The sequence below is a fragment of the Nicotiana tomentosiformis genome, chromosome 2, assembly GCF_000390325.3.
Source record: "Nicotiana tomentosiformis chromosome 2, ASM39032v3, whole genome shotgun sequence".
Taxonomy (NCBI): Eukaryota; Viridiplantae; Streptophyta; class Magnoliopsida; order Solanales; family Solanaceae; genus Nicotiana; species Nicotiana tomentosiformis.
This window is the reverse complement of record NC_090813.1, coordinates 97821341-97840696: the sequence shown is the minus strand read 5'-3', so window position 1 is coordinate 97840696 and position 19356 is coordinate 97821341. Positions and strand designations below refer to the sequence as shown.

The following is a 19356-nucleotide window of genomic DNA, read 5'->3' as shown; positions in this document are numbered from 1 at the left end:
CAAGGAAATGCACATTAACTCACCCCCAAAAGAATCATGAAGCCCCAACCTCCAAAACATCTCGCAAAACACCGACAACACACCAACAATATTTACATTGTATAAACAGTGTATATAAATTGTATAATTATACATATACACTCTTTATATACCATATATACATTTGTAAGGTCGTTGTAAAGAAGTCAAAGCCATGAATATACATTAATGATATATTAGGGATACACTAAAATATAGAGGATGCATTTTATATACAAAATTTATACAATGTAATAGTATATATACAATTTTTATACATTTTATATATAATTTTTATAATATACACTGAAAAATACAGGATACACTTATATAATTTATACAATGTGTATATAAAATATTTAATGCATTGTATATATATATATAATATTTATGCAAAGTTACATATAAGTAACATCCAACTACCCCATTAAATTCAGACCCACCATCGATATTCACTGTAAAAGATCTTCACTCACAAAACACTATTATGACCAAAGAAGAAGAAGAAGTAGAAGAAGCTTGACTAGAAAACACCATGACTTTTGCTGCCACTCTTATATCATGCGTCGTAATTGAGTAAATCTTTTTAAGAATTGAATCAAAAAATTTGTGATTTTTCTAGGTACTCAAACAAGTTTTTTCAGTGTGAAGTAAGAAATAAAGAGAAAAAATATAGATCTGAAATGGGAGATAAAGAAGGGAAGGAAAATGAAAAAAATAAAAAATAACCAAAGAAAGATAAAAGGAAGACGAAGAAGACACAGAGAAAGAAAGAGGTGAGAAAGAAAGAGGATATGAATGAAAGTGGCAATGGGAAAAAAAATCTGTGCATTGGATAGAATGAAAGAAAGATAAAAAAAAGTTAGGAATAAATATTGTCTTGGGAAAATAAATGAATTGGAAATAGATAATGGCCAGAAGTTGCAAATAAATTGGGCCGAAAGCCTATTTCGGATTAGTAATAAAAATATGGGTTAATAAAATCTTTGAGTGGCTCATTTTCTCTTAATTCTTCAAGAATTTATAGCTAGTGCAGATAATCATGTGGGCTGAGTGGAAAATGGTCGAAATTACGTGCAACCACCAGTCCCATTCACTATGGGCCAACAAGTAATTTCAGCCATTGATGAATGTTAAAAGAGCCCAAAGAAAAATCATAAGTTGATTTCTATGTTCATCTAAGCAAATGAGTCATGTCGTTCACTATATCTCCAAACTCCCATCCTAAAACATGGCAATTTACCAATTCATCAACCTTACAATTCTTTACTCTTCCAACTAAAATCAAAGCACTTCCCTCAATAATTCCCAAAGCATATAATGGAGATGATAATTCAACAGAATCAGCAGCAGGAAAAATCAAACGTATGGTTCTTAGTCAAGAGGGAAGAACCAAACTTAACATTTTACCGGACAGGGAATTCTATGCCTACCCAAGATTTGTGACACACGTTGATGATCGTTTCATTTCCTCTTTAACAAATCTTTACAGGTACGAGTGTCAAATTTAGCCCATAAAAATATAACCCGCCCAAGTTTGAGTAAGTTGAGTTGGTGCATGAGTGATTCAGTCTATTTAATTCGCCTTTATTTAGCCCAACTCGACGATCTGACACACATATTTACAGGGAACGCTTGAGACCCGAGTTTGAGATTCTTGACCTCATGAGCTCATGGGTCAGTCATTTACCACAAGAGGTGAAGTATAAAAGGGTGGTGGGGCATGGACTTAATGCTCAAGAGCTGGCCAAGAATCCCAGATTGGACTATTTCATTGTGAAGGATTTGAATCAAGATCAGAAACTTGAGTTTGAAAATTGTAGTTTTGATGCTGTATTGTGTACAGTCAGTGTGCAATATCTTCAACAGCCTGAGAAGGTCAGTACTTTAACCTAAACGATCCCTTAATTAGATGATAAAAATGGATGACTAATCCGAAAATGTCAAAGATTTTTTGCAACTAATTTGGAAGAGAAGGATAGAATCAAGTGTTACCACAACCACATAGAGGTTGCAAAATGTGTGGTTGATTATAAGCCACACAAGTCCCAAATCGTAATATATATATATATATATATATATATATATATATATATATATATATATATATATATATATATATATTGTAAAATCTTTGGTGAATAGGAAATCGTAACATGAATAAGGGATTGATCGTTAGATATATTAGTACTACTAAATTTTGCATTAACAATACGAGGCTTAGTTTATATGTTGATCATTATATTAAATAATCTCTATATTAATTATGTTGTAAATTGGCTTTTTATATTATATTGACTTTATAATGTGACATAACGTACAATATACATATTAACACTACTGGTGTCGAATCAAGTAAATGAAAAAATTTCTCTTGAGAGTATTACTAGCTACTAGTTTAGTTGATCACCCACCCGTGGGTATTATTTCTTTGTTTAAACTATTGATTAAGATTATGAGAACTAAATTGTTTTTAATAGAACTTACATATTTGTAAGAGGAGTACAAGGTTTATTTATATGCCCTATTTTAGTATCTATCATCTTAATTTTTCAACATCAGGATTTATTAATCTAGGTCATGGGTGTGTAATAATTCTTACGAATTCATCTATTAAATTCAAAACCAAACACATGTTTTAGTTGATACACCAATATCTATAATTTAACATGATAAAATCATCTGATAACAAATACAACGCTCCAATGATCTTTTAATAGTATTATAATTCTTGCATCAAAATTCCTAAACAACTCGCTCACAAATTAACCAAACGATCTATAATAGTATTAATTAAATTTTCAGGTGTTTGCGGAGGTATTTCGTGTTCTAAAACCAGGAGGAGTTTTTATTGTAAGTTTCAGTAACAGACTGTTCTATGAGAAAGCAATTAGTGCATGGAGGGACAATACAGGATATGGTAAGGTGCAACTTGTGGTGCAATATTTCCAGTGTGTTCAAGGATTTACGCAGCCAGAGGTGATACGCAAATTACCAACTGGAAAAGATGGTGCGGCTCCACAAAATAAATCGCCTTTGAATTGGATAATGCAATTAATGGGGTTGTTATCAGCTTCATCTGATCCTTTTTACGCAGTTGTAGCTTACAGAAACATCAAACCAATTGACGAATGAATAATTTGTATTCAAATGTAAAGCTCCAAAGTACAATAGCTTAATGTCACGACCCAAAATCCCACCACAGGCGTCGTGATAACACCTAGTCTTAGAGACTATGTAAGCCGATTTTCATTGCGTTTCGAAGCCATTTTTTTTAAAAATAGAATCTGAATTAAATAGATAATCAAAACCAACAGCGGAACAAATATGAATATCACAACCTCCCAAGACTGGTAGTACTCAGTCACGAACTCTAACTGAATATATGAAATGATCTCAAGGATCGAATACTCAATATTATTTGATTAATAATTAACAGTACAATAAAATGAAAAGACTTCAAGGGACTGCGAAGAACAAGCAGCTCTACCTTGAATCCTTGCGATCACACTTTAACTCTGTCCGAGTCCGATAGCTCCAATACCTGGCTCTGCACAAAAATATGCAGAAGTGTAGTATGAGTACACCACGGTCGATACCCAGTAAGTATCAAGACAAACCTCAGTGGAGTAGAGATGAGGTACAGTCAAGACACTCACTAGTCTAATAGCCTGTGCAATAAGATATACAAAATAATAGAGAACAAATAACAATAAGGGCAACAAGAACACCATTAATAATGCTCAACAATTTATAAATATACGTACACCCAATTAAATCAAGTATTTCAAATAAATATCTTTCACATATAATTCTTCCGAATAAATCTCTTTCAAATATAATTCCTTCAAATAAATATCTTTCAAATATACTTCCTTTAAATAAATCTCTCTCAAATATAATTTCTTCAAATAAATACCTTTCGAATGTAATTCTTTCAAATAAATCATTTTGAATAAAAATCCTTCCAAATAAATATTTTGATTATAATTCTTTCAATTAAAAAGTCACCATGTGACACTTCGTTTCATAATCATACAGCTACGGGTCTCAGCCCATTTTTATATTTTTCATAAACACGGGTCTCAGCCCACTTTCATATTTCCACGGCACTTCGTGCCTATAATTAAATCATCATATTTTTCCGGCACCTCGTGCCCTCATTTCATATCACAACTGCACGGACAATTCACGTTCCAATATCATCATTATTTACTCACGACACCTCGTGCCCACATTTCATATCATAATCTACCTGGCAATGGCCACAAACCCCAATTTCAACATAAATCTGACTATTATCAATTTACCAATAACAAGACTAATTGCACAAGATATAAAAATAAACACAATGAAAATCACAACATCACATAAAAATTTTCAACGCAACAACCCCATATCATCACAGATTTCCCTGACAATAGCCACCCTTATTTTTCCTATAGCCACCTTTATCACTCCTATAATAGCCTCCCTTATCCCTCCGACCAGACAATATCAATAGCCACCCTTATCGCTCCTATAGCCATCCTTATCTCTCCTATAGCCACCCTTATCACTCCGCCCAGACAATATTCCAACACACATAACAATAGTGAAATGTCTCCCTTATGCCCACATAATATCAACAGTGGAATGCCACCCTTATATCCTCAAATAACAACTCACACAATACAATAATTTACACGAAAAATTATCACGGCAACATAACAAAATCAATTCATATTACAATTTGCCCAATGGCCACAACCAATTTCAAAGATACAACCAATCAATTAATTTCAAAACAAATAGCCGAAGGCTCCACACAATGTGTATAAGACCTCCACAATAAACCACACAGATAGAATTTACTCAACATAGGGCAATGCCTTTATTAATCCACATTCTCTATAATTATATAAACACCTCTTCTTAAGCTCATTTAATTAATTATTTACAGAGGAAAAATCAGTAATAAAATTAAATTCCAAAAAAAATAAACCAACAAACTCACGGAATTACATAAATATTCAATTAACAATCTGTAACGACTCGGTCGGTCGTTTTGAGAATTAGAGCCCCGATCCCCTAATATCTGCTTTCCCCACATTTGTTTCTGCTTTTGAGATTTGCCGGAGTGATTGGTTATGGAATTCGGGGAGTTTTGGGACACTTAGTCCCTAGTTGTGAGATTTAAGCTTAAGAGTTTGGACCGTAGTCAGAACTGCGTGAAGATGGATCCAGAATGGAATTTCGTCGACTCCGTTAGCTCCGTTGAGTGATTTTGGGGTTAGAAGCGCATCCGTAATGTGTTTTGGAGGTCTGTAGTAGATTTAGGCTTGAATTGGCGAAAGTTAGTTTTTCGGCGATTTCGGACGATAGTGAAAATTTTGATATCGAGCTCAGAATGGAATTCTAAAAGTGACTATAGGTTCGTAGTGTCATTTGTGACCTGTGTGTAAAATTTGAGGTCATTCGGACTAGATTTGATGTGGTTCGGCGTCGTTTGTAGAATTTGGAAAATTCTCAATTCTTAGGCTTGAATCCGTGCTTAATTCATGATTTTGGTGTTGTTCGATGTGGTTTGAAGGCTCGACTAAGTTCGTATGGTGTTATAGGATTGGTTGGTAGGTTTGGTTGAGGTCTCGGGGGCCTCGGGTGTGTTTCGGATGCTTAACGGAATGAAATTGGACTTAAAGAAAAATCTGGTGCATTTGCTTGTTCTGGTGTTTTCGCACTTGCGGAAGGGAGGCCGCAGGTGCGAGAGACGCTGGTGCGGAGGAAGTACGCAGATGTGGAACTGGTGGGGCTGGTGATGGAGCACATGTGCGCAAGTTTGACTGCACCTGCGAGCTCGCAGGTGGGCATGGGAAGCTCGCAGATGCGAAAATGGGCTTGTCAAGCTAGGCTCGCAGGTGCGGCTGGTTGTCCGCAGAAGCGGAACCGCAGATGCGGCCCAAGGGTGGCAGGTGCAGGCCCAGCCCAAGTAAGTGGACTTCGCACCTGCGATGGATTTTCCCGCACGTGCGGTCCTAGGTTCGCAGGTGCGGAAATCGCTGGGTTGAAGAGGCAGATTCGAGGGTTCATTCCTCATTTTTCACCAATTCCAATTTTAGCTCGGGAGAAGGCGATTTTGCAAGGGTTTTGAAGAGAAAATCAGTGGGTAACAATTCTTAACTCTAATTCGTGTATATTTCATTAATCCATTATTGTTTTTCTCGTCTAATTATGGAATTTGAGGGTAGAAGTTTGGAAATGGGGGAGAAGGTTCCCCAATTAAAAATCTGAGATTTGAATGGGAATTTGACGTCGGATTTAGATGATTTTTGTTCGAGTAAGATCGTGAGTAAATGGGTGTTCATAATTTATAATTTTTACCCGATTCCGAGACATGGGCCCGGGGAGACGTTTTGGCCGTTTTTCCTAATTTCACGCTTTAGCTTCGAATTAATTAGTTAAATTAGTTACTTGTAGTTATATTTATATTATGCAATTAATTTGAATAGATTCGGGCCATTTGGAGTCAGATACTCGCGGCAAGAACGTGATATCGAGTTAATTTGAGCGATTCGAGGTAAGTGGCTTGCTTAACCTTGTGTTGGGGACTTTCCCCTTAGGATGTTTGATATTAATTGAGGTGTGGGCGCCGTGTACGTGAGGTGACGAGTACGTACATGGGCTATTATTGCAAAAATCCCGTTTTTCCTTTCTAAATCATAAACTGTCTTTCCCTTATTAAATTGCACTAATACGTTTAATTGTTCAGCTTAGACTAGAGAAGCATGCTTATGTGTTTTAACTGCCTATCTAACATTCTGTGCGCCATGCTTAGTTAAGTCCCTACTTTCCTTATCTATGTTCTGTATAAACTGTATAACTCGATGTCTTACCTGCCATTTCATCTTGCGTTGCATATTTAAATTGGGACTACGGACATATTTCGGGAGATCCCCTTGTCTTGCATATTTATTTTGGGACTACGGACGTATTCTGGGAGATCCCCCAGCACTGCATATTTACTTTGGGACTACGGACGTATTCCGGGAGATCCCCTAGCACTGCATATTTACTTTGGGACTACGGACATATTCCGGGAGATCCTCTTGTACTGCATATTCATTCGGAACTACGGGACGGTATCCCGGGAGATTCCCCATTGTGTTTACCTTGTTCTGAACTGAGGGTTCCCTTAACTGTTAAATTTTCGAGAATTTCTTTAACTGTGTTACTGTAAATTTTACTTATATCTTTTACTGTTTAATTTATTATATTTACTCCGGTAGGGCCTTGACCTGACCTCGTCACTACTCGATCGAGGTTAGGCTTGGCACTTACTGGGTACCATTGTGGTGTACTCATGCTACTCTCTGCACATATTTTTTTCGTGTGCATATCCAGGTTCACCTTATCAGCCGCACTATCAGTGAGCCGGGACAGTTTTGGAGACTTCAAGGTATATCTGCCATGTCCGCAAACCTCAGAGTCCCATTCTACTCTTTCCCATGTCCATTATCTTCTGTATTTTTTCTTGTTAGACTCTGATGTATAGAGACACTAGATCTTTCCTTCTGTAGTTTGTGATTCACGATGTTCCGGATTTTGGGATTTGTTGTGTATTTTTGAATAGTTGGTTAAATTTATATTTTTATTTAATTATTCCGTAAAATGTTAGGCTAACCTAGTTGTAGAGATTAGGTGCCGTCACGACGTCACACGGAGGGAAAATTGGGTCATGACACAATCACATCAAATTGTCATATAAAAACAAATTCAACAAACAAAGATTTAGGCACGGCAAATAGATGATTTAATAAATGCCAACGATTATTCAATTTACTACACAATAATGCCTAAGACTTTAACCTAATAAATTTTGCACATATAAGCCCGAGTACGTACTCGTCACCTCGCGTACATGGCTTTTCACATTCCACAAATGGCACATAAGACTCGATGCCTGAGGGGTAATTCACCCACTCGAAGTTAGGCAAGGCACTTACCTTTTTGAAGTTATGTCGATATTTCAAAATTGCTTTCTTACTTGAATTGACCTCCGGACCACTGGAATCTAGTCATAATTAATTCGATACAGTCAACAAAAATTATAGAATCAATTCCATAAGAAACTATTATATTTTTCAATAAAAATTTGAAATTAATTCAAAACTTTGCCCGTAGGGCCCCCATCTCGGATCTGGCGAAAGTTACGAAATCCGACAACCCATTCAATTACGAGTCCACCATACCAATTTTATCAAATTCCGAAAACAACTCGACCTCCAAATCTTAAATTTTTGTTTTTGGAAGATTTGGCAAAAATCTTGATTTTTCTTCCTTAAATTCACGGATTCATGATGTAAATGAGTATGGAATTATGAAATATAATCAATATAGGATAAGGAACACTTACCCCAATATTTTTTCGTGAAAATTGCCCAAAAATTGCCCAAGAACCGTGCTCCAAAAATCCAAAATGAAATGAAGGAAATCATCATTTTTGGTCCTTAAGTTTCTGCCCATCCGTCACTAAAAGTCCATTTTCCGTCAATAAAAGTCTATTTTCCGTCACTAAAAGTCCACACCAGAATTTGCTTGCACCAGCCTTTATTCAATCAATCATAACTTTATGTATAAATATTCAAATGATGAATGATTTAACTTTCTGAAAACTAGAATCAAAAGACTACAACTTTTATGTTTTGATAATTTTCAGATTTCGTATGAATTACAAGATTTAAGCTTCCAAAGTCGGATCCACGCATCAGAAATTTCTGGCGAAACTGCCCTACCAGCCTTCATTCAATCCATTATAACTTTCTGTACAAATGTCCAAATGATGAATAGTTTAATATTCTGGAAACTAGAATCAAAGGGATATAATTTTCATGTTTTAAAAATTTTCGGATTCCTTATAGATTGCGAGATATAAGCTTCCGAAATTGGCTCCACGCACCAGAAATTTCTGGCGAACAGCTCTCCAACAGAAATTTCCAGCAACCCTTTTTGTCCGAAATCCATTCCGTTTACCTTCCGAAATTCACCTGAGACCCTCGGGACCTTAAACAAATATACCAACATGTCCCAAAATACAATATGAACTTAGTTGAGGCTACAAACCATGCCAAACAACGCCGAAATTACGAATCGCGCATCGAATCGAATTATGAGTTTTCAAATCTTTCAACTTCTATATTTTGCGCTGAAACATATCAAATCAATTCCAATTGACCTCAAATTTTTCACACAAGTCATAAATGATATAACGGAGTTATAAAAATTTTCAGAACTGGATTTCGACTCCAATATCAAAAAGTCAACCCCCGGTTAAACTTTCCAAAAAATCATCTTTCGCCATTTCAAGCCTAATTCCTCTACAGACCTCCAAATAATTTTCTGGACACGCTCCTAAGTCCATAATCACCATACGGAGCTATTGACATCATCAAAATTCTATTCCGGAGTCATTTTCTCAAAAGTAAACTCTCCGATCAACTCTTTTCATTTTATCTTCTAAATAAGGATTGTTCTTTTAATTTAATTCCGAATCTTCAGTAAATCAAACTCGACCACACCCGCGGGTCATAATACATATTGCAAAGCTGCTCGAGACCTTAAGCCACTGAACGGGCGTTAATTCTTAAAAGGACAAGTCGGGTCGTTACATTCTCCACCTCTTAAACAAACGTTCGTCCTCGAACGTGCTAAGAATTTTTCTGATGACATTAAATTACTGAGTGCATTATTTCGCACATACTCACGGGTGATTCTACATCGCCAAAAATTTAACAGGGGTCCGACAACATCATCTCAGTGGAGATTATTTCTTTTATTCACACTTATAAGCCTTAAAACCAATTTCTTACACTCCAAACATTTTCAAAAGAACTGATTTTCACATCAACGCACGGTATTAGTCTCAACTGGCTATAGCAACTCGTGCCTACACATACGTCAACTTTCTTGACAGTGTTGAAGTCTTTCAAAAAATTTCGGGGTGTTACATTCTTCCCCGCTTAGGATCATTCGCCCTCAAACACATAACATAACTTATCTCTTCTTTTGCACGTCTCAATCCCCCAAATTTTTTACTAACTCCCAATTTTATTTTATTTTGAAATTTCGGCAGAATCTCCCCTGTAATTGGGTCTATCTACCTGCCAGAGTAACACTAAAATAACTCTTAACAACACATCCACAACCCAACAAAGCACCACAACGTATATATCAATAACACTAATCTCCGTGTTACAAGCATTGCGTTATCATAATGATATCAGAACATGAAGCACATCATATGTATGCCCATCACCACATCTCTAGTCTTAAAAGTTGTTTATAATTAATTCCAGCATCCTCAATTAATCTCGTATTAACTAAAATCTCATTTTCAATTTTCGCAATACTGACAGCAACACGCGAGGCATGAAGACCTCATAATTATTTATCCGAATCAACGAGTCGCATTTAACACCACCTGGGTACTCAACATATAGGCTAAAACGTAATGTTTACAACAAGAATATGGCTAAATATGCACAGAAACATATAAAAGAATTATCAAATAAGCCTAACAGGCATGAATCCCCATTAATACTATAGTTCAAATTTAATTTTATAAAGGGAGAATTAAAACTCATAAATTTTTCACCACAAAGACCTCGTCCTTATATAACTTCCATCGCGGCTTGTAGCCCAGTTTAAATATTTCACATCATATAAAAATATGAGGATTTCGTACACATCATTGAATCACAGGTATTTTGTACATTGTGCCAACTGAAATTTTCCATTCCCTTTCTTTCTTCTTTTTAATAAATTCTGTAAACAGTTTTCACAACACATAATGACCCCTCCCCCCTCCCCCCATACCAATAGGGCATATAATTCATAAAATTAAAATTAATTATTCAGAAACCACATCAAAACCCACTGTAGTGAGTAATAGAAAGTCATTTTTGGATTTATAGCCCTCAATAGTGAAAAAAATAAAAATGATAGACACGGTCTAACATCATCAAATCTCCCAACAGGGGTAAACACGTGAGTGGTGTACAAATCACAAACTCGCCCTATATGGAGCACGATAGGAGGTCTCACCTCGATAATCAGAATTGAATCAAAATAAGAATAGTGCTCCTTTTATTATAAATTAAATCATGTATGTACGACACCATCTGCTGTATTTGCCTTAACCAAGTCATAGCAATTATATCAACGGGTCGGGTCTCCCCCTCTTGGGCGCCCTCTACCCCCTTGTCCTACACCCATAACTGGTTGTGCACGTAGAGTATTAACTGGAATAAAGCTTGTAGCCTAAGTATTCTGATGAAACCCTTCTCTCCCAAGTCTGGGACATTTTCTCATGAATTGCCTAGTACAATCACACTGATAACAACTCTTCTGCGGGTTCGGCTGCTCATATTGAGTCTCTGCCGGATAACTGGAACAACCATTATAGGAACCTCGTGCCAGTGGTGCATTAAAATAACTTACTGTAGCACCCCGAGTATTCTAAAATTATTTTTGTGACCCCGCTGGTACTATAATGTAGAATTATTAAGGAAGCAAGAATACCACAAGTCCCAGCTTCATCCCATACAAATCTCAGCTCTTAATCATATACAAATTTCGGAGAACCTTTCAATACTACATAAATACATCTCAGGCCAAAGCTGATATAACACATGACCCCACAATCTGATAGATGATAGTGGACTCCCCTTACTTGGCGCGAAGTTATAGGACACAATCTGATGATCCCTAACACTAACCTTCATCGCTCGTATGACACCGGTCATAAGACACCTCAATCCATTTATTTGGCGCATGTCATCCTCATGACAGTTAAACTCTCTTCCTCCAGTGTCTTGGCTGCTAGTATCTACCCTTCGCTAAATAAAAATCCCAAACGAACTACATAGTCTCTAATACCACCAACTATCTTCAGATATACATCCACCTCGTGAACCTACCACGATTGTGACGATTAGGTAATTAATTAAACCTTCTCAAGATCATACTTATCAACCAGATATCAGAACCTGTTGCACCCACATGTGCACAATTGAATGATCTCTCAATAATCTCGTGTCCTCGATCTGAACGACACGTTATAACAATAGTTGAGCAACCCTGGCTCCCTTATAACCCCTCTGTAGTATCACGAACCGTTGGTGCATAGTTGATACTGAGTGCGCAATTTCATACATGAGTGGATTCAAAAGAACATAAGATATATGCTTCAAGCTGAATAAATACCGCAAGATAAGGAATGAAAGAAGTGAAAATTTTCTAACAGTTTTGTAGCCTCTCGAAGATAAGTACAAACGCCTCTGTACCGATCCGCAAGACTCTACTAAACTCGTCTGTGACTCGTACAACCTATGAACCTAGAGCTCTGATACCAACTTGTCACGACCCAAAATCCCACCACAGGCGTTGTGATGGCAAGACTAGGTGAGTCGATTTCCATTACATTTCGAAGCCATTTTTTTAAAATAGAATCTGAATTAAATAGATAATCAAAACCAACAGCGGAACAAATATGAATATAATAACCTCCCAAGACGGGTAGTACTCAGTCATGAACTCTAACTGAATACATGAAATGATCTCAAGGATCGAATACTCAATATTGTTTGATTAATAATTAACAGTACAATAAATAAAAAGACTTCAAGGGACTGCGACGACCAAACAGCTCTACCTTGAATCCTTGCGATCACACTTTAACTCTGTCCGAGTCCGATAGCTCCAATATCTGGCTCTATACAAAAATGTGCAGAAGTGTAGTATGAGTATACCACGGTCGATACCCAGTAAGTATCAAGACTAACCTCAGTGGAGAAGAGACGAGGTACGGTCAAGACACTTACTAGTCTAATAGCCTGCGCAATAAGATATACAAAATAATAGGAAATAAATAACAATAAGGGCAACAAAAACACCATTAATAATGCTCAACAATTTATAAATATAAATACACCCAATTAAATCAAGTATTTCAAATAAATATCTTTCACATATAATTCTTCTGAATAAATCTCTTTCAAATATAATTCTTTTAAATAAATATCTTTCAAATATACTTCCTTTAAATAAATCTCTCTCAAATATAACTTCTTCAAATAAATACCTTTCGAATGTAATTCTTTCAAATAAATCATTTTGAATAAATATCCTTCCAAATAAATATTTTGAATATAATTCTTTCAATTAAAAAGTTACCATGTGACACTTCGTTTCATAATCATACAACTACGGGTCTCACCCCATTTTCATATTTTTCATAAACACGGGTCTCAGTCCACTTTCATATTTCCACGGCACTTCGTGCCTATAATTAAATCATCATATTTTTTCGGCATCTCGTGCCCTCATTTCATATCATAACTGCACGGATAATTCACGTACCAATATCATCATTATTTACTCACGGCACCTCGTGCCCACATTTCATATCATAATCCGCCTAGCAATGGCCACATACCCCAATTTCAACATAAATCAGACTATTACCAATTTACCAACAACAAGACCAATTGCACAAGATATAAAAATAAACACAATGAAAATCACAACATCACATAAAAAATTTCAATGCAACAACCCCACATCATCACATATCATCCCTGGCAATAGCCACCCTTATCTCTCCTATAGCCACACTTATCACTCCTATAATAGACACTCTTATCCCTCTGCCCTGAAAATATCAATAGCCACCCTTATCGCTCCTATAGCCACCCTTATCTCTCTTATAACCACCCTTATCACTCCGCCCAGACAATATTCTAACACACATAACAACAGTGAAATGCCTCCCTTTTGCCCACATAATATCAACAGTGGAATGCCACTCTTATACCCACATAATATCAACAGTGGAATGACACCCTTATATCCTCAAATAACAACTCACACAATACAATAATTTACACGAAAAATTATCACGACAATATAACAAAATCAATTCATATCATAATTTGCTCAATGGCCACAACTAATTTCAAAGATACTACCAATCAATTAATTTCAAAACAAATAGCCGAAGGCTCCACACAATGTGTATAAGACCTCAAAAACAAACCACATAGATAGAATTTACTCAGCATAGGGCAACACCTTTATTAATTCACATTCTCTATAATTATATAAACACCCCTTCTTAAGCTCATTTAATTAAATATTTACAGAGAAAAAATCCATAATGAAATTAAATTCTAAGAAATATCAAACAAACAAACTCACGAAATTACATAAATATTCAATTAACAATCACATCAAATTGTCATATAAAAATAAATTCAACAAACAAGGATTTAGGTACAGCAAATAGATGATTTAATAAATGCCAACGATTATCTGATTTAATACACAATAATACCTAAGACTTTAATTCAATAAAATTTGCACATATAAGCCCGAGTACGTACTCGTCACCTCGCGTACATGGCTTTTTACATTCCACAAATGGCACATAAGACTCGATGCCTAAGGGGTAATTCCCCCACTCGAAGTTAGGCAAGGCACTTACCTTTTTGAAGTTATGTCGATATTCCAAAATTGCCTTCTTGCTTGAATTGACCTCCGGACCGCTCGAATCTAGTCATAATTAATTCGATACAATCAACAAAAATTATAGAATCAATTCCATAAGAAAATACTATATTTTTCAATAAAAATCCGAAATTAACTCAAAACTTCGCCCGTAGGGACCATGTCTCGGAATCCTGCGAAAGTTATGAAATCCGATAACCCATTCAATTACAAGTCCACCCATACCAATTTTATCAAATTCCGATAACAACTTGACCTCCAAATCTTAAATTTTTATTTTTGGAAGATTTTACAAAAATCTTGATTTTTCTTCCATAAATTCACGGATTCATGATATAAATGAATATGGAATCATGAAATATAATCAATATAGGATAAGGAACACTTACCCCAATGTTTTCCCGTGAAAATCGCTCAAAAATCCCCCAAGAACCGTGCTCCAAATATCCAAAACGAAATGAAGGAAATCACCATTTTTGGTCCTTAAGTTTCTGCCCATCAGTCACTAAAAGTCCATTTTCCATCACTAAAAGTCCATTTTCTGTCACTAAAAGTCCACACTAGAAGTTGCTTGCACCAGCCTTCATTCAATCGACTATAACTTTATGTACAAATGTCCAAATAATGAATGGTTTAACTTTCTAGAAATTAGAATCAAAAGACTACAACTTTTATGTTTTGATAATATTCTGATTCCTTATGAATTGCGAGATATAAGCTTCCAAAATCGGCTCCGCGCATCAGAAATTTGAATCTGCCTTACCAGTCTTCATTCAATCCATCATAACTTTCTGTACAAATGTCCAAATGATAAATAGTTTAATAGTATAGAAACTAGAATCAAAGTACTACAACTTTCAAGTTTTAAAATATTTTAGATTCCTTATAGATTGCGAGATATAAGCTTCAAAAGTTGGCTCCACGCACCAGAAATTTCTGGTTAACAGCTCTGCAACAGAAATTTCCAGCAACCCTCTTTGTTCGAAATCCATTCCGTTTACCTTGCGAAATCCACCTGAGGCCCTCGGGACCTTAACCAAATATACCAACATGTCCCAAAATATAATACAAACTTAGTTGAGGCTTCAAACCATGCCAAACAACGCCGAAATTACGAATCGTGCATCGAATCGAATTATAAGTTTTCAAATCTTTCAACTTCTATATTTTGCGCCGAAACGTATCAAATCAATTCCAATTGATCTCAAATTTTTTACACAAGTCATAAATGACATAACGGAGCTATAAAATAATTTTAGAACTGGATTTCGACCCCGATATCAAAAAGTCAACCACCGGTCAAACTTCCCAAAAATTCATCTTTCGCCATTTCAAGCCTAATTCCTCTACAGATCTCCAAATAATTTTTCGGACACGTCCCTAAGTCCATAATTACCATACGGAGCTATTGACACCATTAAAATTTTATTCCGGAGTCGTTTGCTCAAAAGCCAACTCTCTAATCAACTCTTTCCATTTTAGCTTCTAAATAAGGATTGTTCTTTTAATTTAATTCTAAATCTTCAGTAAATCAAACTCGACCATACCCGCGGGTCATAATACATATTGCGAAGCTTCTCGAGACCTTAATCCACTGAACGGGCGTTAATTTTTAAAATGGCAAGTCGGGTCGTTACACTTAGCTTGAATCAATTAATTAATTACTTGAGAAGAATTATAAGTTCTTTGTACTAAACTTAGGTGTATTATAGTAACATTTGTTATAAATATATTATATTATAGATGTCCATTTTGTACTCTGTTGTAAATATATTCATATTGGACTCCGCCGTAAATATATTTATCTATTTAGTACTCTATTGAAAATAAGCCTCCTGAAGAAGCTATTATTTCGGTACTCCGTTGTGGATAAATATTACTCATGTAGAAGATTATCTATAGCTGGTACAATAACAACTTACAAGAAGCTTACACAGCAGGTTGCAATAGGAGATTACAAGCAGCTTGCAAGTAGCTTACACAGCATTTTGCAGTAGCAGCTTGCAAGCAACTTACACAGCAGCTTGCAGTAGCAGCTTACACAACAGCTTGCAGTAGCAGCTTACACAGCAACTTCCTTTCTTCTATAAATAGAAGAGATTTCAGTTCATTATGTACATGAGTTTGAAGTTGAATAATATATCAATCTCTCTCTATACTTGTCTTCGATTTATTTACTTTACAGCTTTTATTTTATAACACGTTATCATCACGAGACTCTATCATATCTAGCACTTACTTTGAATTTTGTTTTTCTATTTCAGGATAAGAAGTAATTCAAAGTCACAACACTGAGGGAACTAATAGATGGTGCCTAACATAGAAATTCTGGAAGAAAAGCAAGTCTCTACATCGTTGGAGAAATCAAAGGCTTAGCTAGTGTATTTCCAGCTATTATGATTATTTAGTGTCGAAGCACCGATTGCTCGGAGGTATCAAGTATTATTTGTTTTATTAATTACTCATCTTAGCTATTAAAAGTGTTATAAAGAGCAATCATGTATATCATGTAAGAGAGAAAATTTGCATCGGTGCATGCGTATGGCTAATGATTGAAAGAGATTTGTCACCTCCAAAAAGTGATTTTTAAAACCCATCCAATCTTTCTATTATCACTAGGAGTGATAAATATTTTGAGAGGCAGCAAATTTGCTCCTGCAGAGCATCGCTTGAACTCCAGTAGAGTTCATGAGAAATGTAAGATCACTAAAAGTGATTATATATATTTTATATCGTCTTATTGTTACTAATTTTTGTTAACCACAAGAAGTGGTATATGCCTATGACCACTAGAAGTAGTAATTTAGGTTTTCTATAGTTACAATTATATATAAGCTAGAGAAATATTCTCTATATTACATGCACGCCTCAATTTACTCCTGAAGTATAAATATTTTAAAAGAGGATGAATCATCTCAATTTGATGTGATTAATGCACGTTCAGATAATTATGTTCGATCTCCTGAAGGATGAGAATTTTTGATAAATATTAATCCATTCCCTGAAGTGAATGTGATAATATTAATAAAGCCGTAAATATGAACGTGTTCTTGATGTAAATATATTACAATTCACCTCCAGAAGAGTTAATATGATTGAGAGAATATATACTCAATATTTCATATTTTAAATTTGCTTATGAAGAAGTAACACAATTAAAATTTCCTCCTAAAGTAAGAAAATATTATGAAGAGGTATTTTCTTGTGCTTAAACAATTATTTTATATTGTTTATTTGGTTATAATTTTCTTTTATGATACCAGAAGTGTCTGAGCAATATTTGATAGTACAAAATGTATCAACAACTCCTGAAGAGCTAGTTGTTTGTCTAGAAGACACATGACACCTGTAGTGTCCGATAAATATTAGATTGTGGATAATAAGCGAAGGCTCTCGAAGAGCTTATATACAAATACATCATTCATATTATATGATTATGGTCAAAACATATGTTGTAGTAAACCTGAAGTTTACTAATACAAATGGCTATCATATTGAGACTACAAATGATTGGAAGATTGAAAATTTTCATGTTTCCACAATCATAGGGGTAAAATAATATGTATGTGAGAAGTGACCCGTCTTATTCTTCAATTTGTACTATATCATGTATCATAGTAAACCAGAAGTTTACTAATGCAAAAGCAGTCACAGTAAATCAGAAGTTTTACTGAGGCAAAAGTAGCAACAGTAAATCAGAAATTTGCTGATACAAAAATAGCCATATTAAATCAAAAGTTTACTAATGCAAAAGTTTATGACATAGTAAACCAGAAGCTTACTAAGAGATAGCACATGCCATGATACACTTGAAGTTTTCATTTGCCATTTTTAAATGAGCTATTTGAGAATTCGGATAAGCATAAACTGAAGAACTAGAAGATTCTTCAAGAATTCTCTTGTGTTGCTGTAAATTGATTATACCAGCTAAAGTTGGGACTAAGACCCCTGAATTTTAGAATATATAAAAGGTGAATATGAGCCCATTCACCTATCATGTAAACCACTTATGGATGCATATATGAGATGGTTACATGTGTGTTTATTGTCAATCTGCAGTTTGGCATTTGAAATTGTTTTTCTAAATTAAGAGCATAACTTTCAGATTATGAAATCAAGACAGTTCATCTTGATAATGTTGGTTTATATTCGAGCTAGTTTCGCATTGAATACCTCCTATTAATGGCTAAACTATTGCTTATTAGAAAAAAGCTTCACGTGTTGGTATAAGATTTTTTAAATTGCATACAACACTTATATGCATCAGACCAACAATATATGATAAGTCCTCCCCTCACAATTGGTTTAGGATCAGAAATCAAATATTTTTACTATCTAATAACTTTTAATGTGTGGTATATGATTAATTTCTCTACCACAATGCATAAAGATAGGTTTTTCAAAGAAAATTGGGGATATATGTTAGTTTTTCTAACATTTGGAGGATGGAATAAATAGCTGAAAAATATGCTATTTGAATCGAATTATCATTAATATGATCCTCACTTAGAAGATAATTATTAATGATAATTCAAGTCAAATGCCAGAAGCATTTGCTGATCTAAAATTAAATATCATATTTCAGCTGCAAATGCTCCTATTAAAATTAAATTCCCTGAAGGATAAAGTTTACAGCACGCATGAAGCGTAGTAAATTGGTCGGTTCCAAAGGTAACGATCCTTGGAAAATGATAGGAGAAAATGATCAAATTAAAACAACCCACGACATAACATTTCATGAAACTACAGAAGAAGTTCAGGTACCTGAAAATAAAGAAAGTGATGAGATCTCAACAA

The 19356-nt window shown here is 35.1% G+C and overlaps 1 protein-coding gene across 1 annotated transcript; it reads left to right on the top strand.

Moving 5' to 3' along the window:
* The first annotated feature begins 1182 nt into the window (after nucleotides 1-1182).
* Nucleotides 1183-3175, top strand: LOC104120577 (uncharacterized). The gene is made up of 3 exons (XM_009632374.4): nucleotides 1183-1510; nucleotides 1647-1896; nucleotides 2824-3175. The coding sequence occupies exons 1-3, from the start codon at nucleotides 1212-1214 to the stop codon at nucleotides 3151-3153; spliced, it is 879 nt and encodes a 292-aa protein (XP_009630669.1). The 5' UTR covers nucleotides 1183-1211; the 3' UTR covers nucleotides 3154-3175.
* Nucleotides 3176-19356: the final 16181 nt, after the last annotated feature.

Excerpts from the sequence above, each read along its gene's own strand:
- LOC104120577 (XM_009632374.4), top strand. The coding sequence starts at position 1,212 with ATGTCGTTCACTATATCTCCAAACTCCCATCCTAAAACATGGCAATTT. Across the intron at positions 1,511-1,646 it reads TCTTTAACAAATCTTTACAG|GGAACGCTTGAGACCCGAGT; the intron begins GTACGAGTGTCA and ends ACATATTTACAG. Across the intron at positions 1,897-2,823 it reads ATCTTCAACAGCCTGAGAAG|GTGTTTGCGGAGGTATTTCG; the intron begins GTCAGTACTTTA and ends TTAAATTTTCAG.